This window comes from Papio anubis, chromosome 6 (assembly GCF_008728515.1).
Source record: "Papio anubis isolate 15944 chromosome 6, Panubis1.0, whole genome shotgun sequence".
Lineage (NCBI taxonomy): Eukaryota > Metazoa > Chordata > Mammalia > Primates > Cercopithecidae > Papio > Papio anubis.
The window spans coordinates 33,937,598-33,960,605 of record NC_044981.1 but is presented as its reverse complement, the minus strand read 5'-3'; the positions used below and the strand labels follow the sequence as shown (position 1 = coordinate 33,960,605).

Sequence of the window (23,008 nt, the reverse complement as noted above, 5' to 3'; positions counted from 1 at the left end):
TGATGATCCTGACCCTCTGCAGGCCTAGGTTTATGTATGTGTCTGTGTCTTTGTTTTAAACAAAAAAAAATTTTTTAAGTAAAAGAATAAAAAAATTTAAAAATAGAAAAATGCTTATAGAATAAGGATATAAAGAAAGAAAATATTTTTGTACAGCTGTATAGTGTGTTTGTGTTCTAAGTGACATTAGAAGAGTCAAAGCTAAAAAAAGTCATAAAGTTTGCATAGTAAAAATGTTAACGGTAAGCTAAGATTGATTTATTATTAAAGAAAGAAAAAATTTTTAAAATAAATGTAGTCTAGGTGTCCAGTGTTTATAAAGTCTACGGTAGTGTATGGTAAAATCCTAGGCCTTCACGTTCACTCACTACTGACTTGCTGACTCATCCAGAACAACTTCCAGTCCTACAAGTTCCATTCATGGTAAGTGTTCTGTATAGGTGTACACTTTTTTTTCTTTTATACCTTTTATTACTGTACCTTTTTCTGTGTTGAGATATGTTTAGATACACAAATACCACTGTTTTACAATTGCCTGCGGTATTCAGTGCAGTAACACAGTGTACAGGTTTGTAGCCTGGGAGCAATAGGCGAAACCAAACTAATGTGGGTGTGTACTAGTAGGCCAGGCCATCGAAGTTTGTGTAAGTACACTCTGCGATGTTCACACAAGGATGAGATCACCTAAGGACACATTTCTCAGAACATATCCCTGTCCTTAAGCGCTGCATGACTGCGTGTGTTTCTTTACTCTATAGTTAATCATTTTCACATGAATTTTTTTGTTCGTTTGTTTCTTACAACAATGTGGTGAGTCAATCAGAGCATCTCTTGATTCTTCCATCTTATAAGTGAATAAACTGAGTCTGAGAAAGCTTAAGTGGCTTTAGTCCCATTAAGTAGTTATTTCTCCTGCAACATTGTTAACACATACAGGTTTTGTATAGTTAAGTTTTGTTTTTCCCGAAAAGATTATCTGATGCATTCTAAATATTACCAGGATGCTGAGTTTTAATATCTCTTGTGCCAGCAGTAGCAAATAAGAATTTTTGTTTTGTCTAACCTTGCTTATGTGAAAGCCTTTCTTCTGTGCCTGGCTCTTTTCTGAATATATGTGAATTGCCATTATGAACCAAGTCAAATTTTGGAGACTTGCAGCTATAGAATAAGGGCTTTATGCTATAGATTTACATCCTATTGTCTTCTTTTTGAGGACTTCTCAACCTTGTAGCTATAGTTGCTCATCCTAAATTCCAGGAAGCTTCTAGACACAGTGGAGACTTCGTGGCTGTCCTCAGCATCTCCCTGCCTCTGTTTAAGACTTCCCCTTGCCTCTTTTCAGGGTGCCCACACCCAGAGAACATGATCCCCAACTTGCCTCAGACCCTGTTTTGTTCTAGGGAGTAAATCTAATTGCAGGATTTTTAGGCTTATTAAGAAATGTTGGAGATTTGAAGCCTTTTAAATTATATCATTTATCATTGTCTAGAGCCTCAGATTTCACCATGAGGCTTTTGGTTAAGATTTAAATAGGTCTAGTAACTGTGCAAGCTAGGTCAATTTAGTTAACCTCTCTGTGATTAAATTCTTGTTTTTAAAATTAGAATAATAATGCCATCAGTTTCATAGAGTTATTAGGATTAGGTGAAGCACTTAGTATAGTGCCTGTCCTATAGTAATCTATCTTATTAACTATTGCGTATTAAAAAAAAAAAAACAGTGCTGGTTTGGAAATTCAGTAACTATCCGAGGAAGATAAAAATTGAATTTATATTTTAAAAATGAATAGAACCTAGATTGTGTCCTTAAGGCAACTCTAGATTTAGGCACAAATTCATCTTGCTAGGGAAGCCTGAAGTGATACCATAGTACCACTTGCTGGTGTGGATGGCTCTCTGACTCTCTGGTAGCCATTCATCCCAAATGCCCAGTGACTGTTTATAGTCGTAGAAATGCAGATTCCTTCCACACGAGGCTGACAGTTGAGCATAGCCTCCCAAATACCACATGCAGTCTATGAACATGAGCACTTGTAGAATATTGTGTAATGTCTTTTGATGTTTTGAAAACTATTTTTTTCTTTTGAAGTCCTAGAAGGTCAGTAATGTTTCTTTGCCTTTAAAGAATGTTTGGGGCTAGGTGTGGTAGCTTATACCTGTAATCCCAGCACTTTAGGATTCTGAGGCAGGAGAATCACTTGAACTCAGGAGTTCCAAACCAGCCTGGGCAACATAGCAAGATTTCATCTCTACTAAAAATAAAAAAATTAGCCAGGTATGGTGGCATGTGCCTGCAGTCTCTGCTACTCAGGAGGCTGAGGTGGGATGATCACTTGAGCTGGGTGATAGAGGCTGCAGCGAGCTATGATTGTACCACTGTATGCACTCTAGCCTGGGCAAAAGAGCAAGACCCTATCTCAAAAAATAAAATAAAGTTGTTTGGGCTTTTGAGTTAAGAAAGCTGTGGAATTTAGGTTCACAGTGTTTATGTGATATTTATGTTAGGCGGAGGGTATACTTGTCAAAAAAGAATTTAGGAACAAATCATTGAATCATTTAAATAAAACTCAAAGCAAACTCCTTCCCCAAAAAGATGTTCATCAGATGTTAGCTACCATCCTCTGTTATCTACCAAAAATGATTAATTTGGCATAGATGATTGACAAATTACACCATCACACACCTGGATTTGATTTTCTTTTCCCAGAACTCACCAACTACATTAGCAGCTTGCTCTGCCAAGAACAAAATAAATACACTGGATTTTACAATAGCTAAATACTTTACTAGAAAACAAGTTATTCAGTATCGTATCAAACTGTGCAGTGATACTCATTTTTTTAACAGATAGACTGTGTGTCAAATAATAGGAAATGTAACCTGTTTTACCAGGAAATTGGGCTTTCTGAAAATAAACAAGCAGAATCTATTCAGAAGCTAATGTTTTTAGCAAAGGAGGGAAATAAAATTACACCTTTGAAGTTTTACTTAAGCTTCTTTTTGAATATTTTTAAAAGTCTACCATTCTTTCTGGTCTAAGTCAGTGCGTACATGGACTAGCTCACAAATCTGTGTTATGAGAGTTTAGTGTCAAAATATAGGGCATTAAACCAATGAACAGGATTTATTGGTTAATTCTTTGAATTAACCAGGCGTGGTGGCGGGCGCTTGTAGTCCCAGCTACTCAGGAGGCTGAGGCAGGAGAATGGCGTGAACCCAGGAGGCAGAGCTTGCAGTGAGCCAAGATCGTGCCATTGCGCTCCAGCCTGGGTGACGAGCAAGACTCTGTCTCAAAAAAAAAAAAAAAAAAAACTTTTTTACTAAATATCTGTAGATATGTCATATAAACAAAAGCTCTTTGGAGTCCTCAATTTTTAAGATGTTACGGGGTCCTGAGGAAAAAAGGTTGAGAACTACTTTTTTCAAGTATTAAGTATAATTTTTACTAATTTATTTTCAAATGCCTTTTTTTTTTTTTGAGGAATAAATAGTGTGATTAGCAATAAAAGCAGCTATAACATAAAAGCAGGTTGGTAAAGGACAGTTTTCTAACAATGAGTTATTGTGAGGAATGAAGGAAGGCATTAGAAAGAATGGATAATAGTATATTTGCATATCTGCCTGGATGTCTTGGGATGGACTGTGTGACCTTTTTATTCTCTGATTACAAGTAAAAAATTTCACCTCCTTTTTCTTAATGTTTGTCTTTTCTAGATTGTCAAAAGAGTGGGGAATGGTGAGGAAACGCCGATGATTGGAGACAAAGTTTATGTCCATTACAAAGGAAAATTGTCAAATGGAAAGAAGTTTGATTCCAGTCACGATAGAAATGAACCATTTGTCTTTAGTCTTGGCAAAAGTAAGAGGGTATTTTTTTGAGTTGTGTTTTACTTAGCTTTATTGCTATTTGCAACATATAGGAGCAGAGGATTCTATCCTTTCTAAAAGTAAAGGTATTTTAGAATAGTAGTACTCAAAGAATGGTCTGAGAATCCCTAGGGCTCCCTGAGATCCTTTTAGGGGGTCCCAAATGTCGTTTATTTTCATAACAATACTAAGATATTATTTGACTTTTTACTGTGTTGACATCTGCACTGATGGTACAAAAGCTGCAGTGGTAAAAAACTGCTGGTTCCTTAACACAAATCAAGGCAGTGGTAACCATCTCTTCCAGTAGTCATGGTATTTTCCACTGCCACTCCTTCACTATTTACATAAGAGAAAAAGCTAGTTTCACGTAAGAATGTCGTGATAAAGAAGTAAAAGTTATTAGTTTTATTAAAACCCAATCCTTGAGTTTCACATCCCTTTGATATTCTGTGACAGAAAGGGACACACATATAGAGCACTTCTGTACCCCAAAATATGATGGTTGTCTCAAGGAAAAGTACTTGTGTTCTTGTTTTAGTGAGATCTGAACTAACTGCATTTATTTCATGAAATACCATTTTTACTTGAAAGGGCAAATCTGCTTATGCAGACTTGATTCAGTATTTGGCAGGTGTTTTTCTGAGAATGAATGGAGTGAATCTGTCACTTCAAGGAAAAACAACTGACAATGTTTTTTGCCATTAAGTTTTCAAGTAAAAATTATAGTTTAGGAGAACTCGTATTTGCCACTGTGTGCTTGACAGCTTCCGAAGACTTCTGATGAGATCGGTGGGTATTGATGAATGTGGTTTTAAATATACAATGAAATGTGTCCATTTGGAAGATCTGTATAACAAAGAACCAATATTTTCTCAGTGACCAATGCAAGATGTTACAAGATCATGTGTGAATAAACAATTCATTCAAAGTTAGACAACAGATTTTAATTTAACAGTATGAAAAGTTCACTGATACACTTTCAGTTTCCACATTGTAATTGACTTTTATGAAACTTACAACTTGTACAGTTTTGATGTAGTATCAGATAATTATATTCACAATTATCTAAAAGGTTATTAAAGGGCTCCTGTCCTTTTCAACTATCCTTGTGGGTTTGGACTTTTTTTTCATGTACTTCAACCAAAATTGCAGCAGATGAATGCAGAAATAGATATGAGAATCTGGTTGTCTTGTGTTACAAGTCAAACATATTTCTACATGTATAGCATTCTAAAACAATGACACTTGTCTCACTAATTTTTTTTTTGTTTTGGAAAATACAAAATATAAAAATACTTTGTACAAAATTAAATTACTTACATTAACATGGGGTTATTCTAAAATTAATTATTAAATAACTACTTTTGTCCGGGTGCGGTGGCTCACGCCTGTAATCCCAGCACTTTGGGAGGCCGAGGTGGGCAAATCATGAGATCAGGAGATCGAAATCATCCTGGCTAACACGGTGAAACCCCGTCTCTACTAAAAATACAAAAAATTAGCTGGGCATGGTGGCGGTCGCATGTAGTCCCAGCTACTCAGGAGGCTGAGGCAGGAGAATGGTGTGAACCCGGGAGGCGGAGCTTACAGTGAGCTGAGATCATGCCACTGCACTCCAGCCTGGGTGACCGGCAAGACTGTCTCAAAAAAAAAAAAAAAAAAAAAAAAACTACTTTTTAACTAAATATCAGTAGATATGTCATATAAACAAAAGCTGTTTGGAGTCCTCAATTTTTAAGATGTTACGGGGTCCTGAGGAAAAAAGGTTGAGAACTACTATTTTCAAGTATTAAGTATGATTTTTACTAATTTATTTTCAAATGCCTTTTTTTTTTTTTTTTTTTTTGAGACAGGGTCTCGATCTGTCGCTTAGGCCGGCTCCCTGTAGCCTCCACCTCTCAGGCTCAAGTGATCCTCCCACCTCAGCCCCGCAAATAGCTGGGAATACAGGTGTGTGCCACCATGCCTGGCTCGTTCTGTCGCCCAGGCTGGAGTGCGGTAGCACCATCTCGGCCCACTGCAACCTCCACTTCCTAGGTTCAAGTGAGATTCTCATGCCTGAGCCTCCCAAGTAGCTTGGGACTACAGGCATGCACCACTACGTAGGCCCAGCTAATTTGTATGTTTTTTGTAGAGATGGGGCTTTGCCATGTTGGCCAGGCTGGCCTTGAACTCCTGACCTCAAGTGATCTACTCACCTCAGCCCCCCAGACACCTGGGATTACAGGCCTGAGCCACCATGCCCAGCCTAATTTTTTTTGTAGAGACAGGGTTTCATCATGTTCCCCAGGCTAGTTTTGAACTCCTGGGCTCAAGCAATCTGCCCGCCTCAGCTTCCCAAAGTGCTAGGATTATAGATAGGCATGAGCCACCAGGCCTGGCCTCAAATGCTTTTAAATGGCTTTAGTTCATTTAATATTCTTATTTTTTAATCTTGTAGGAGTAATAGCCCATACATCAAGTTAAACTTTGTAGACCATGTGGCTTATTGGAAGTTGGTGGCTGAGTTACGTCTTTTATTCTTTTCTGCCACAGACAAGCAATTGTAGTTTGTTTCTAGATTAGGGAAAAAATAAGTGTTCCCCCTATTCGCCACCATGGCTCAATGTGGACTTCATTCCCTTGTCTTTCAGCTCTGTATCTAGTTGAATTGCTAACTAAGCATGGATCTGGAAAGGAAATATAGTAAGCAGGAACTGAGGAGTTACTTTCTGTCTCTTGCCACTAAGTCTTCCCTGCATCCTGTATCATTTGTGTGCCTGGTGAATTCTGCTTCCCATCCAGCTGTGCTCTTTCCAAGCTCCAGTTCTGGCCATGCCCCCGCTCCCTTCTCCTTTGGGTCCTTAGTAGGTTAATGGCTCATGTGATATTAATTTTTTGTTTGAATAAGATAGCAGTAAAAATCAAATACAGTCTTGTGGCAGATAATTATGACAGTTATTTTAGAATGTTGTTGTTGTTGTTGATTTAGGGATATGAACCTCCAGGGCTGCCAGAATGGGTGTGGCATCATTATTTAGGTGACCTAAGAGTGACTGACCTTGTCAGATCCCCTTGTTCCTGCCACCCGTTAAATCCTTACTCTATCCTTAGAATTTCTGTATTAAAGAAGTTGATAGAGTTAAGATACCAGATCCTTTTAGCAGTTATCTTGGTGAACAGAATTAAGAATTGTTGAGAATTTAGATTGCTATCTTCTGTACTGAGATTTTCTCAGTAAAACACTATGGTGAATAGTTTCAGTTTCCTAGAATTTTAAGCAGAGTGAGAAGATTTTCTGAGTTATTTTTTAAAAATACAAGTTGGGAGAAAAAAAGAGATGACTTTCAGTTGACTTTGTACCTCTGACACACCTGTCTAGAGCCAGTGCGATCTCACAGGAAAAGCTTCCAGCCAGGCGTTAGGAAGCCAGGGTTCCTGTCTTCATTGTTCCTTATGGTATGTTAACATAAGTAAGCCACTTAATCTTCCCTGCTTCTGTAAAAAGAAGTCTGTAGGAGCCTGTGTGATTCCATTCTTGTTCCTTCTGTAAAGAATGCGGGAACAAAAACCATAAAAGACTAATACCAACACAAAAAGACCCTTAGAGGCCTCTTTAGGATGGTAATTGGAAATACTAGGATAGAGCAATATACCTCTGGTAAAACATCTATGACGTAATGTATTTAGTTGCCTACAAAACAAGAAACATTGGTTAGGCAGTTTATAGTTTTGTGGGGGTTTTTTTCCTTTTTTTTTTTTTTTTTTTTTTTGAGATGGAATCTCACTCTGTAGCCCAAGCTGAAGTGCAGTGGCATGATCTTGGCTCACTGCAGCCTCTGCCTGTGGGGCTCAAGTGATTCTCGTGCCTCAGCCTCCCGAGTAGCTGGCACTACAGGCGTGCACCACCATGCTCGGGTAATTTTTTGTGTTTTAGTAGAGACAGGGTTTCACCATGTTGCCCAGGGTGGTCTTGAACTCTTGAGCTCTGACAATCTGCCCACCTTATCCTCCCAAATTGCTAGGATTACAGGAGTGAGCCACTGCACCCGGCCTGTAGTTTTATACTTATATTTTATAGCAGTAGGTAATTTACCAAAATGAAGAAAATATAAATGGACAGTAGCATAAATATTGTTCATTGACTCCACTGATCCTTTATATTGTACCTCTCCCAAGGGAATAAATAGAAATATTTCAATGGAAAGTCATCCTAATTTGGGAATTCTAGTATGACTTCAGTATTTAACATAGAACTATAAGAGCCTATTTGTAAAAATCCCATTGAAAAGATAAACATATCATATGTAAACAAATCCGAGCTATACCTACACTTGCTTTGTATATGTCTGTTGCTTTTACTATACTATTTTTTCTTTCTTTTTTTTTTTTCTTTTTTTAATTTTTGAGACGGAGTTTCACTCTTGTTGCCCAAGCTGGAGTGCAATGGCGTGATCTCGGCTCACTGTGACCTCTACCTCCCAGGTTCAAGTGATTCCCCTGCCTCAGCCTCCCAAGTAGCTGGAATTACAGGCACATGTCACCACACCTGGCTAATTTTGTGTTTTTAGTAGAGATGGAGTTTCACCATGTTGGCCAGGCTGGTTTTGAACTCCTGACCTCAGGTGATCCACCGGTCTTGGCCTCCCAACGTGCTGGGATTACAGGCGTGAGCTACCGCACCCGGCCAGCCGTACCATCTTTTAAACTCTGTTCTTTACTTTCTTCATCTAAGGTTATGGATAATCATATATACTACATATATTATATATGATTTTATAAGTATATACTATTATGTTTAGGATTAAGTAAGATAATGTACACCATCGCATAGCATTCAGCCTAACACATGGTTAGCACTCAGATGTTGATTATTATTGTGGCAGTGTTAGGATTATTGACTGTTTTTATAATGGAAAAAGCTGTGTTATAACATCTTGAGTCCTGACTTCATCTGTTGACCATGCATGCATACAAACCTTTGAAACAATGTTCAACCATCTTGCTTAGTCCTAGGAAGTTGGGAAAGACAGAATCAATCTAAGGAAACTGATTATTACTACTGTGGAATATGTTACAGAAATTAGAGTAAAGAGGTGATGGTTTCCCTAACTGGGTTTTCTTAACTAAATATTAGAGGTTGTGAATTATTAGAACTGGTCATAGCCCATTTACAAAAGAAGTTGAATTAAGAATGAGGATTTTCATACATCTATAATAGGGGTTCTGTTCTTTTACCCTCCTCACCCCATCAAATATATTTCACTAAAATGGAAGAGGGCAATAGATTTGGAAGATGAAAGATTTATTTCTACCCTATTCTTTTTTTTTTTTTTGAGATAGAGTCGCGCTCTGTCGCCCAGGCTGGAGTGCATTGGCGTGATCTCAGCTCACTGCAACCTCCGCATCCCGGGTTCACACCATTCTCCTGCCTCAGCCTCCTGAGTAGCTGGGACTACAGGCACCTGCCATCATGCCTAGCTAATTTTTTGTATTTTTTAGTAGAGACAGGGTTTCACCATGTTAGCCAGGATGGTCTCGATCTCCTGACCTCATGATCTGCCTGCCTCGGCCTCCCAAAGTGCTGGGCCTACATCCCAAGAGTACTAAAGCCTCACCCCTCTCCATTCACCCCTGTAAAAGCCTGGTGATATATCTGATACTAGGCTACTTGATTGAGGTTGTTTTTTATGTTTTTGGTATGTGACTAACATGCCTGAGAATCACTAAGATAAAAATCCTACTTTTTATACTTTTCCCTCAGATTTGAGGAATAAGAGAAAAATAAACCAATAGTTTTGGATTCTTCACATTTCTATACTACCCTCTTATTAGTGAGAGTTAGCCATAATGAAGTAAATATGAGTACTCTGCCTGTTACATTAATAAAATCTTAATTTTTGTTGCATTATGATCTATGATCATTAGTAGAAATACCTGTTAATTTACTCAGCCAGTAGCATATTGGGGTAAGAAGGGGAAAATATATGTTGAAAGTCTAATAAGCTAGTACTTTAAGTACTTGCAGTGCCAGGCCAAGGAACTTATGTGTATTATCTCATTTAATTCACCTACCAATCTTAATTAATTAATTTTTTTTTTTTTTGAGACGGAGTCTTGCTCTGTTGCCCAGGCTGGAGTGCAGTGGCGTGATCTCAGCTCACTGCAACCTCTACTTCCCAGGTTCAAGCGATTCTCTTGCTTCAGCCTCCCGAGTAGCTGGGACTGCAGTGATACCACCAGGCCCAGCTAATTTTTGTATTTTTAGTAGAGATGGTGTTTCACCATGTTGGCCAGGATGGTCTCAATCTCCTGACCTCGTGATCCACCTACCTCGGCCTCCCAAAGTGCTGGGATTACAGGCATGAGCCACCGCACCCGGCCTCAATCTTACTATTTTCTTGATTCTTTGTATAATTAGTATAATTTAGGTGACAATCATACTAACATTTGTGTCAAAGCTACTTTGAATGTTTTTTTAATTGAGGTATTATTTACATATAATAAAGTTTACCCTTTTAAGTATATAGTTTGATGAATTTTGATAATATTTCTGTGACTACCACCACAATCAAAATATAAAACAATTTCTTTACTTTAAAAAGTATTTTTATGTCCTTTTGCAGTCATTTTCCTTCGTGGACTCTGAGCCCCAGGCAGTCACTAACTTGGTTTCTGTTCCTATAATTTTGCCTCTTCTAGAATTTCGTATAAACAGAATCTTGTATTATCTTTGGTGTTTGACTTCTTTCACTTAACATAATGACTTTGGGATTCTTGCATGTTGAATTCCTGAGAAGTATTCCACAATTTGGGAATGCCACAGTTTGTTCACCCATTCAAAAACAGGACATTTGGTTGTTTGCAATTTGGGGCTATTCAGTTTTTCATATCCTTGCTAACATGTAGTATTGTCAATCTTTTTAATTTTAGCCATTCTAGTAAGTATGAAGTAGTATCTCACCTTGGGTTTTGTTTGCATTTCTCTGATGACTAGTGATGATTGAGGGTCTCTCTTCTTGTGCTTAGTGGGCATTTGTATGTTTTCTTTTGTAAAGTGTCTGTTCAGATCTTCTGCCCATTTTAAAACATCGGTTGTTTGTCTTATTGAGTTGTACTTAAAAGGACAAGCACTTTGGCAAATATGATCTCCCAGTCTGTCTTGCCTTTTTATTTTCTTAATTGGTCTTTGGAGAAGTTTTTACTTCTGATGAAGTCAGTTTTATCAATTTTTTCTTTTATGGTTTGGTTACCTACTGTTATTAACCATTTTTGGTTTGAGGTGATTTTTTGTTTACTATAATACAGACTAAGGTACAGAAAAGCTTGGTAAATTGCCCAAGGCTATACAGTAAGTGGCAGAGCCAGGATTCAAATCCAGATAGTCTTTCTTATGTTAGATCTTAAGGTTTAAAGCATAGCCCAAACCAGGTATAGAAATGAAGTAGGTCCTGGTTAGCACTATTTATCGAGTGCCTGACATACAGTAGAAATTTCTCTCTTTTTTTGAGACGGAGTCTTGCTCTCGCTCAGGCTGGAGTGCAGTGGTGTGATCTCGGCTCACTGCAACCTCTGTCTCGCGGGTTCAAGTGATTCTCCTGCCTCAGCCTCCTGAGTAGCTGGGATTACAGGTGTACACCACCATGCCCGGCTAATTTTTGTATTTTTAGTAGAGACGGGGTTTCACCACGTTGGCCAGGATGGTCTCGATCTCCTGACCTCGTGATCCACCCACCTTGGCCTCCCAAAGTGCTGGGATTACAGGTGTGAGCCACCATGCCCGGCCACAGAAGACATTTCTTACCAGTATTGATATGTCATAGTAAGATTTATCAAAAGCGCTGGCGCTTGTGTTGGCTCGCTCGCTCGCTCTTTTCCTCCTCCCTCCTTCTCTCCTTCTCTCCAGAGACTTGCTCTGTTATCAGAGCTGGAATGCATCATAACTCACTACAGCATTGAACTCCTAGGCTTCAGCGATCCTGCTGCCTCAGCCTCCCAGAGTGCTGGGATTACAAGCATGAGTCACTGCCCTCAGCCAATATGTTCTTAATATCTGTTTACTTTTTTTTTTACATTCAGTTTAGGAGCATTCAGGAGATTTGTAAGGAAAGCTTTTAGGCTAAAATATTTAATTTTTCTAATTGTCCCCAAAAGTGTGAGCCAGAAAGACAGCAAACTTTAAGAAAGTACTTACTTTGGTTTTTCCTGGTACTTTTCGATAGAGGAGGAATGCTTCCAGTTTCCACTGCTGAGTGGATGTCAGGGAGGAGCTGATTTAGCCTGTGAAAAGCTGAGCAAATTTCTCACTCCATTTAAATTCGATATTACATTATGCCTTTGTTCTTTTTTTGAGTAAAATATTGTAGTGCTATAGTTCTTTGCAAAGAGTAATTAAAACATGACCCCTGCCTTCAAGTGTGTAACAATTTAGTCTGGCAGAGTTGATCCTTAAGGCTGTCCCAGGACAGATAATGACACCATATCTGTTTTCTTTCCCTTTTCCCTTTTTTTTTTTTTTTTTTTTAATTATAAGCCTTGCAGGTGGGGAGAGGTTATCCTGTGATTAGTTCTCTTAGTAGTTAGAGAAATGACAAAAATACAATGTAGCATAAGATATGAACACTTTAAAAGAGTCTTAAACATAAATTACTGTAATCTCAGCAGTTTGGGAGGCCAAGGCAGGAGGATCAGTTGAACCCAAGGGTGCAAGACCAGCCTGGACAACATGGTGAAACCCCATCTCTACAAAAAATATAAAAATTAGCCAGGCGTGGTGGTGCCTTCTTAATCAGGAGGCTGAGATGGGAAGATCATTGGAGCCCAGGAGGTCAAGGCTTCAGTGAGCTATGATCACACGCCTTCACTCCAGCCTGGGTGACAGAGTGAGACGCTGACTTAAACAAAACAAAATACATAAATTAATTTGTTTAATTCATGATTAGTTACTATTGGTAGGGGGTAGGGATGATTATTAGAGCCCTTTTATAGCTATTTTAAAATAAAACTAGGCCAGGCATAGTGGCTCATGCCTGTAATCCCAGCATTTTGGGAGGCTGAGGCAGGCAGATCACCTGAGGTTCGAAGTTCAAGACCAGCCTGGCCAACATAGTGAAACCCCGTCTCTACTACAAATACAAAAATTAGCTGGTGTGGTGGCATATGCCTGTAATCCCAGACTACTGGGGAGGCTGAGGCAGGAGAATCACTTGAGCCTGGGAGGTGGAAGTTACAGTAAGCCAAGATTGTGTCACTGCACTCCAGCCTGGGCGACAGAGTGAGACTCCGTCTCAAAAAACTAAAAACAAAAACAAAAAACCTAAAATATATGAGGAAAAAGTATATAGGAAAAATAATTTGCTTTGTTTAGTGTAAAAAGAAGAAAGGATGTCTGTATTATCTATTATATGAGGTTTTTCTTATTTTTAACATAAAAATTAGTAGAATATGCAAGTAGTTAAAATAGAGATCAGAAATTGGTACTAAGTCCTCGGAATCCCTCAAGGAAGGTGAAGCAGGAATGAATAAGATGCACTTTTAATTACCTGAAGCTTAGTAAGTGATTAACCTTAAGTGTTTGTCAACTTTTATATTTTGAAAGGAAATCTTTTACAGTTAAAATATTTACCTTTCTTGTTCTCCTTTACTACTCCCATATGAAAAAGTAATTTTTTTCTGTATGATATGGTGTAGCTTTCATCCTATAGTGTGTTCAGTATGCTCATATTCAAATGTAAATGTACATTTAAAAGGTGGTGATTTTTCAACAAGGTGCCAAGACCATTCAGTGGGAGAAAGGACAGTCTTTTCAACAAATGGTGTTGGAAAAGCTAGATATCCACATGTAAAAGAATGAAATTGGGTCCTTATCTTACACCATCTGCAAAAATTAACTCAAAATGGATCAAAGACCTAAACGCAAGATCTAAACCTGTAAAACTCCCGTAAGAATATGGAGGAAGGCCGGGCACAGTGGCTCGCACCTGTAATGGCAGCACTTTGGGAGGCTGAGGCCAGGCGGATCACCTGAGGTTTAGGAGTTCAAGACCAGCCCTGACCAACATGGTGAAACCCGTCTCTACTAAAAAAAAAAAATTAGATGGGCATGGTGGCGCATGCCTGTTGTCCCAGCTACTTGGGAGACTGAGGCAGGAGAATTGCTTGAACCCGGGAAGCAGAGGTTGCAGTGAGCCAAGATCACACCATTGCACTCCAGCCTAGGCAGCAAGAATGAAACGTCTCAAAAAATAAATAAATAAAGAATATGGAGGAAAGGCTTAATGACATTGGATTTTGCAGTGGTTTCTTGGCATGACATCAAAAGTACAGGCAACAAAAGTAAAACAATTAAACATAAACTACTGTACATCATAGATTAAACAAATTGGAATACATCAAAATTTAAAACTTTTGTGCATCAAACAGTAACAGAATGAAAGGTAGCCTATGGAATGGGAGAAAAATATTTGCAAATCTTATATCTGATAAGGGGTTAATACCCAGAATACACAAACAACTCCTATAACTCAACAAAAACAACAAAATAGCCCAATTAAAAAATATGTAAAGGACCAGTTGCAGTGGCCATACCTGTAATCCCAGCATTTTGGGAGACCTAGGTGGGAGGATTACTTAGAAGCCAGGCTTTCAAGACCAGTCTGGGCAACATAGTGATACCCTATGTCTAAAAAATTTTTTTAAACTGGGCAGAGGACTTGAAATTTCTTCAAAGAAGATATAAAAATGGACAACAAGCATATGCAAAGATGTTCAACATCACTGATCACTAGGGAAATGCAAGTCAAAACCACAGTGAAATATCACCCTCATACTGGTTAGAATGGGTACTATTAAAAAAACAGAAAACAACAAGTGATGAGGATGTAGAGAAATTGGAACCCTCATGCATTGTTGGTGGGAATGTAAAATAGTGCAACTGCGGTGGAAAACAGTATGGAAGTTCCTCAGACAATTGAAAATAGGGTTACCATGTTGATCTAGCAATTCTACTTGTGGGCATATAACCAACAGAATTGAAACAGAGTCTTGAAGAGATATTTGTACACTCATGTTTGTAGCAGCATTATTAACAGCAACCAAAAGGTGGAAGCAACTCAAGTGTCCATCATAGATGAATAGATAAGCAAAAGGTGATAAAAACGTACAGTGGAATATTTAAGTTTTAAAGAAAAATTCTGGCAGATGCTACAACATGGATGAACCTTGAGGACGTTATACTAAGTGAAGTAATCCAGTGACAGACAAATACTATCTGATTCCACTTATATGAGTTATCTATCTAGAGTAGTCAAATTCATAAAAACAGAAAGTAGAATAGAAGTTGCCAAAGGTTCAGGAAGGAGGAAATGTTTAATGGGTATAAAATTTTAGTTTTGCAAGACGAAAAAGTTCTGGAGATTGGTTGCATAACAATGTGTATATATTTAAAAATAGTGAACTGTGCACTTTAAAAAATACCTAAGGTAGTAAATTCTTTTTTTTCCCCCCACAATTAAGCATTTTTTTTTAACTCAAGGAGGAAACATTATGTAGTCAGAATGTTCTGAAGTAGTCACTATAGTCTTTATTATAAATGAAAGTGTTAAGTGATTAAAATGTTGTATCTTAAAATATGTTATATAATTTTTTTAAGCCAGAAAGAAGTATTACATTACAGAAGGAAGAAAAAGTATAATGAATTGTTTTTATACTAGGCTTTATATACTTTTAAACTTTTTCACCTGCCTATAGTTACATACATAAAAAAGCATTTAAATTTAGTAATAGGTATATTACACATTTGTGTGTGTGTGTGTATATATATATATTCTCATTTTATATTTTATTACAAATGGAATAAGACTCCTGAAATTGATAAATTGTATTAAGCTAGTAAAATTGAAGTCTAGATCAAGTGTAAGAATAAATTGATGTTATATATTCCCGGTGGGTTTTTTTTTTTTTTTTTTTTGAGACAGAGTCTTGCTCTGTTGCCCAGGCTAGAGTGCAGTGGCGCAATCTCGGCTCACTGCAAGCTCTGCCTTCTGGGTTCACGCCATTCTCCTGCCTCAGCCTCCCGAGCAGCTGGGACTACAAGCACCCGCCACCACGCCCGGCTAATTTTTTATATTTTTAGTAGAGACAGGGTTTCACCCTGTTAGCCAGGATGGTCTCGATCCCCTGACCTTGTGATCTGCCCGCCTTGGACTCCCAAAGTGCTGGGATTACAGGCGTGAGCCACTGCGCCCGGCCTGTTCTTGGTGTATTTTACCTACGACTGAGGTCCTAAAGATGAAGAATCTTTAAAATGTTTATGCTTTGGGGATTGGGCATGGTGGCTCACACCTGTAATCCCAGCACTTTGGGAGGCCGAGGTGGGCAGACCACTTGAGGTCAGGAGTTTGAGACCAGCCTGACCAACATGGTGAAACCCTGTCTCTACTAAAAATACAAAAATTACCTTAAGCGTAGTGGCACGTGCCTGTAATCCCAGCTACTTGGGAGGCTGAGGCACGAGAATCGCTTGAACCCAGGAGGCAGAGGTTGCAATGAGCCAAGATTATGCCACTGCTCTCCAGCCTGGACAACAAAGTGAGACCCTATCTCAAAAAAAGGAAAATATTTATGCTTTTGGTGCAGTAATTCTACCTCTAGGAATTTAAGGAAATGTGATGTAGAAGCTTGCTTAACCCACTCCAGACTAATTGATGCTCTCCATTCTGTTTGCAAATATACTGAGTGATACAGCTGGTTTCCTGTTCTGCGGTGTGGTCCCACACACTGCTCCCATCAGTTGAGTGGGCCTTATCAGTGCCCTGCAGCCACAGACCACTAGGAACACACCTATAGTTGAACACGTTGGTTCATTAGTTGCGAGGGAGGATGCATACCATGCGAACTGTGGAGTATCTCAGTAAGAGTGTTAGAAGGAATATTTTATAGGACTTGGGCTTGTATTAGGTGATTTTGGGGAGTTTTAAGAAAGCAGAGCTTTCTCGGTTGGATGCTGTTAGGATGTGGGGTATCTTAATAAATCTTATTAGGAGGTGGGCCAACTAGAGTGAGACCAAAACTAGAACTGGTAGAGAAGCAGCAGTCACTCATATTAGCCAGGAGAGGGGGATGTTTGGTATTTTGTAAAGTGACCTTGTTTTTTTCCTCTGGGCTTAGACAAAAAAAAAATTTTTTTCTTTTTTGAAATGGGACTGGAGTGCAGTGGCATGATCTCAGCTCACTGCACCCTCCACCTCCCAGGTTCAAGCAATTCTCCTGCCTCAGCCTCCCAAGTAGCTGGGATTACAGGCACGTGCCACCACGCCTGGCTAATTTTTACATTTTTAGTAGAGACAGGGTTTCACCATGTTGGCCAGGCTGGTCTCGAACTCCTGACCTCAGGTGATCCACTCGCCTCAGCCTCCCAAAGTGCTGGGATTTCAGGTGTGAGCCATCATGCCCAGCCAGACAAAATTTTGAAGTATTTTTGTTTTGTCTCACTTGGACACAGTCTCAGAGTGACCTTGTCTCATGTTGATATTTTGCGAGATTGTTTATGTCCCACAGGAGAATAATATGGCCTCCCTGTGATCCCTAGGCCAGCTTCAAACAACACTGAGGTCTAGCTGTAAGTGTTCAGGCAGTTTCCAGATGTTGGGGAGGCTACTTTTTCTTTCTCAAACTCTTGTTAAGAATCAGTTGAAGCCAAGTGCCTGTAGTCTCAGCCACTCAGATGCTGAGGTGGGAGGATCACTTGAGCCAGGAGTTCGAATCTAGCCTGAGCAACATAGCAAGACCTTGTCTCTTAAAAATGAAAAAAAACTGGGCTGATGCAATGGCTCACACCTGTAATCCCAGCACTTTGGAAAGCTGAAGCAGGAGTATCACTTGAGGCTAGGAGTTCAAGACCAACCTGGGCAATGTAGCAAGACTCCATATCTACAGAAAAATTTAAAATCATGGTGGTATTCACCTGTAGTCCTAGCTACTAGGGAAGCTGAGGCAGGAGGTTCTCTTGAGTCCAGGAGTTCAAGACCAGCCTGGGCAACATGGTAAGACTCTGTCTACAAAAAAAATAAAGAAGAAGAAAATTAGCCCAATGTGGTGGCACATGTCTGAGGTCCCAGCTACTTGGAAGGCTAAGGTGGGAGGACTGCTTGAGCCTGGGAGGTTGAGGATGCAGTAAGCGATACTCATACCACTGCACTCCAGTCTGTGTGACAGAGCAAGACCCTGTCTCTTAAAAAAAAAAAAAAAAGCCATTTTATAAAGACAGTTGGGCAATAACTATCAAATTTAAAATGCATATCACCTTTGCACTTCCAGGAATTTACCCTCCAAATATACTTATGCAAAGTAGGCAAACATAAATGGACAAGTAGTCTCATTAGATTACTGTTGGTAATATATGCATCAATAGGAGATTGTTGTATTATACACCCAATAATGTTTTTCCTTTATCAAATACATATTATGTGCCAGGCACCATGCTGTGTATTTGATGTGTTTTGTCTAATAATTCTTAAAACAACTGAAAACATATGGCAAGTACTGTTATTATCTACATTTTGCAGGTGAGGAGACTGCAGCACAGAGATTAAGTAACTCGCACAAGTTTACACAGATAGTAAAAGGCAAACTTGGTATTTAAATCCAGGTAGTCTGAGGTTAGAGTATGCTGCATTTTTGACCTCTAAAATGTACATCCTCCTTTCTACTGTTGGAGAAAGAGGATGAAGATACATATTAAATGAAAAAGTAGTTTGGAACTGAATGTCTAGTTCACTGTCATTTGTGTTTTAAATTTTTTTAAAAAGGTACAGCACACAGTAGGATACCAAAGAAACAAAACAGTGACTTATAAGGAACAAATGGATGGCCTTTCTGCTTTGACTTTCCATCTCTTTCATGGGTGTTTTAATAATAGGCATGTATTACTTGAATAATTTTTTTTTTTTTTAAGAGACAGGGTCTCGCTCTGTCACCTAGGCTGGAGTGCAGTGACATAATCATTGCTCACTGTAGCCTCTTACTCCTGGGCTCAAGCTATTCTCCTGTCTTAACCTCCAAAGTATCTGGAACTACAAGCATGTGCCACCATGCTGCACTAATTTTTTAAATTTTTGTAGAGATGGAGTTTCACTGTGTTGCCCTGGCCGGTCTTAAAACTCTTGGGCTCAAGTGGATGCTCCCACTTGGCCTCCCAAAATGCTGAGATTACAGGTATGAGCCACTGTTCCTGGCCACTTAACATATATTTTTAACTGAAATAAATGTAGCTTACATTTGGAAAAGTTGTAATATTTAATGAAGATTAAGCCAAAATCATGAATGACAAATGGTTTATCCATCCCTGCTTACATACGGTTATGTAGGGTTTCACTTGTCCTAATATCCTACCACCAGCTCACTTCAAATTCACTTCCTCTGGGGTTCATCTCTTATCTGATCCTACTTTGAATACTTACATTTTTGTTTTTGTTTTTTGAGACAGGACAGGGTCTCACTCTGCTGCCCAGGCTGGAGTGCAGTGGCATGATCTCAGCTCACTGAAACCTCGACCTCCTGGGCTCAAGCAATCCTCCCTCTTCAGCCTCCTGAGTAGCTGGCAAGCACCACCACGCCTGGCTCATTTTTTCAATATTTTTTTGTGGAGATGGGGTTTCACCGTGTTGCCTGGGCTGGTCTCAAACTCCTGAGCTCAAGAGATCTGCCCACCTTGGCCTCCCAAAGTGCTGGGATTACAGGCGTGAGCCAACGTGCCCAACCCCCAGATACTTAATGTTTTTGATTAACAAAGTACCTCATTTGTAATGTAGCCTTTTTTTTTTTTTTTTTTTTTTTTTTTTGGGACAGTGTCTTGCCGTGTTGCCCAGGCTGGAGTGCAGTGGCATGATCTCTACTCACTGCAACCTCTGCCTTCCAGGTTCAAGTGATTCTCCTCCCTCAGCCTCCCAAGTAGTTGGGATTACAGGCACATACCACCATGCCTGGCTAATTTTTGTATTTTTAGTAGAGACAGGGTTTCACCATGTTGGCCAGGCTGGTCTTGAACTCCTGGCCTCAAGTGATCCACCCGCCTTGGCCTCCTAAAGTGCCACTATGCCCCACCAAAATGTAATTAGCCTTTTAAATTGCCTGAATTTTCTATTGTTTCCCGAAGGACTTGATACTGCTTACAGTAAGATAATGATGCACATCATAGGAACTGTAAACATTGAGATTACAATTATATAGCCTAATATAGTCCTACAATTGAGCAGTAAATTTAACTTAGTTTCCTGGAAGTAGGCAAAAAATAAAACATTTTAAGTTCTGTAGTTGTGGTTTGACAAAAAGACACATACGTTTTTGTTTAAAGAAACCTTTTTCTGATTCTAAATTTCGAGAAGAAATGTGTTTCATAGACCCTTTTATGCAATTTATATTGTTCTGGTTACTTCTTGTTTTTTTTTTTTTTTTTTTTTTTTTTTGTCTACCCAACTAAATTACAAGCTTCCTTAGGACAAACTCTATTTTTCAATACTATTTTTGTTCTATCTTTGCCTAGAAAATGTGTGCTTATTATAGTTGAAATGATAAATTAAGCAACAGTTGCAACACAGCCATATTTCATGGATAATGTTACCACCAGTTTTCAAAGACTTAATTTTTGAGTAGTTTAGGAATTTATACTACTTTCATCCCTTTCAGCATGGAATCCTTTTTGAGACAGGTCTCACTGTCACCCAGCCTAGAGTGCAGTGGCATAATCTTGACTCACTGAAGCCTCAACCTCCTGGGCTCCCGGGCTTAAGCAGTCCTCCCACCACAGCCTCTGGAGTAGCTGGGACTATAGGTGTGCACCACTATACCCAGCTGTGTTCCTTGGGGTTTTTTTGTTGTTTTTTTTAAGAGATGAGGTCTTGCTATGTTGCCCAGGCTGGTCTCAAACTCCTGGACTCAAGCGATCCTCCCACATCAGCCTCCCAAAGTGCTGGGCCAATCAACAGGGAATCTTTTATGATAGCCTTGAAATAAATAATAATTTATTTATTTGTATGTAGCACTCTGTCATCTTGTAGCCCATACTTTCTAGCTGAATATGTAGTATGAAAAACTGGAAATTTGAACTTTTGTTTAATGAAAGTTAAATATTTTTAAATAGGGCTGATAGCTTTCAACTACCTTTTCCTTTCTCTTAGGCCAAGTTATCAAGGCATGGGACATTGGGGTGGCTACCATGAAGAAAGGAGAGATATGCCATTTACTGTGCAAACCAGAATATGCATATGGCTCGGCTGGCAGTCTCCCTAAAATTCCCTCGAATGCAACTCTCTTTTTTGAGGCAAGTATGTGTGTGATGTTGCCTTGTCAGCATCTGCTCTACAATAGGAATGGCTTTGAAGCAACAGGCAGTGGGAAAAGGAGCTATAGAGAATCACATCCAACTTACTTATTTTGGAGCATGGCTTCTTGGATTGTTTCCCACAAACCCAAGGGTGCACGTGCCAGTGCTTTTTGAGAAACGTGTTTCCAGCACAAAAAGGTCATATCCAAATACACAAAAGACACTACACTTAGAAATAAAGAATCTGGTCCATGGTGTGAGTGTGACATACTCAAAATTGACCAGAATGCAGGATGGAAATGTTGGCAATAAATGTTGAAATATGCCTATGTCAAGTTGCAGGGTATTTTCATATTATAAAGGTTTATATGTCACAGATCTCACTTCTCTAGAAGTGTTTGATGGTGATAAAACATTATTCAACCTGTGTTGAAATTACATATATTTGGCAAAACTTGATTTTTAAGAACTACCCCAGCTAGGTAAAATATACCTTTAATCAGTCGTAGGCCACATTCATGAAATTTATTTTTACATTTTGAGAAGGGAACTCCATAAATCCAGGGTGGGAAAGTTGTGGCCTCAGACAAAGTGTTCTACACCAGCACCTTGTAGGTCTGGCTTTTTGCCCACAGGGTAGTGTTCCTAGTATTTCCTGTCTTTGCACTGCAGTCCCTTAGGATATAGTCCTAGACATTATCATTATGTGAAATTCTTTCCAAGTATGGAAAAAGTATAGTGGGTTTTTTTTTTTTTGGCTACTTTTCCAATAATTAAGATGCATAAATGAATGTATACATTTTGAAACAGCTTTATTTTGTAAAATGAAATAATTGGTTGCCCTTGCCTTCACATATGTTAAATTGGCTTTATTTGGTCTTTTCTCAGCTGAATTCCTTTTTTCTTTCTAGATTGAGCTCCTTGATTTCAAAGGAGAGGACTTATTTGAAGATGGAGGCATTATCCGGAGAACCAAACGGAAAGGAGAGGGATATTCAAATCCAAACGAAGGAGCAACAGTAGAAAGTAAGTATTAAAGTAAGAGGGAACTAGTCCTTAAAAGTTGGACCATTTATATGGATGAAATGGAGACTTAAAAAAAATATGTTTATGGAAATGAACATATCGGCTGGGCGCGGTGACTCATGCCTGTAATCCCAGCACTTTGGGAGGTGGAGGCGGGTGGATTGCCTGAGCTCAGGAGTTTGAGGCCAGCCTGGCCAGCATGGCGAAACCCCATCTCTACTAAAAATACAAAAAACTAGCCAGACATGGTGGTGCACGCCTGTAATCCCAGCTCCTTGGGAGACTGATGCACGAGAATCACTTGAACCGGGGGGGTGGGGGTTGCAGTGAGCCAAGATGGTGCTACTGCACTCCAGCCTGGGTGACAGAGCGAGACTCTGCCTCAGAAAAAAAAAAAGTATTGAATATATCTCAAAGATAGTCTTAGCCGGGCACAGTGGCTCACGCCTGTAATTCCAGCACTTTGGGAGGCTAAGGCAGGAGGATCTCTTGAGCTTAGGAATGCGGCACCAGCCAGGGCAACATAGTGAGGCCCCATCTCTACTAAAAAGCATCAAGAGAATTAGTCAAGTGTGGTGACACGTCCCTGTAGTCCCAGCTACTTGGGAGGCTGAGGTGGAAGAATTACTTGAGCTCTGGAGATCAGCGCTACAGCAGAGAGCCGTGATTGTGCCATTGGCTCCGGCCTGGACAACAGCAAGATTCTGTGGGGGAAAAAAAAAAAAAAAAAGTCCGGGCGTGGTGGCTCACGCCTGTAATCCCAGCACTTTGGGAGGCCGAGGCGGGCAGATCACGAGGTCAGGAGGTCAAGACT

General features: G+C 39.4%; 1 protein-coding gene across 4 annotated transcripts in view; it reads left to right on the top strand.

The window, feature by feature from the left end:
* The window catches only part of FKBP5 (FKBP prolyl isomerase 5), a 116,592-nt gene that overhangs the window by 46,892 nt on the left and 46,692 nt on the right, over window positions 1–23,008 (top strand). For 3 of the 4 annotated variants that reach the window (XR_002521530.2, XM_003897498.5, XM_017957823.3), the window contains exons 3-5: window positions 3,714–3,858; window positions 21,023–21,165; window positions 22,080–22,194. Coding sequence is in view for 3 of the 4 variants with exons in the window: in XM_003897498.5 (XP_003897547.2) it covers window positions 3,714–3,858; window positions 21,023–21,165; window positions 22,080–22,194 (403 nt within the window). In the remaining variant the exon portion in view is untranslated. Of the gene's footprint in view, window positions 1–398; window positions 424–3,713; window positions 3,859–21,022; window positions 21,166–22,079; window positions 22,195–23,008 lie in introns of those variants that run through there. The other variant, XM_021937176.2, reaches the window with a different exon arrangement.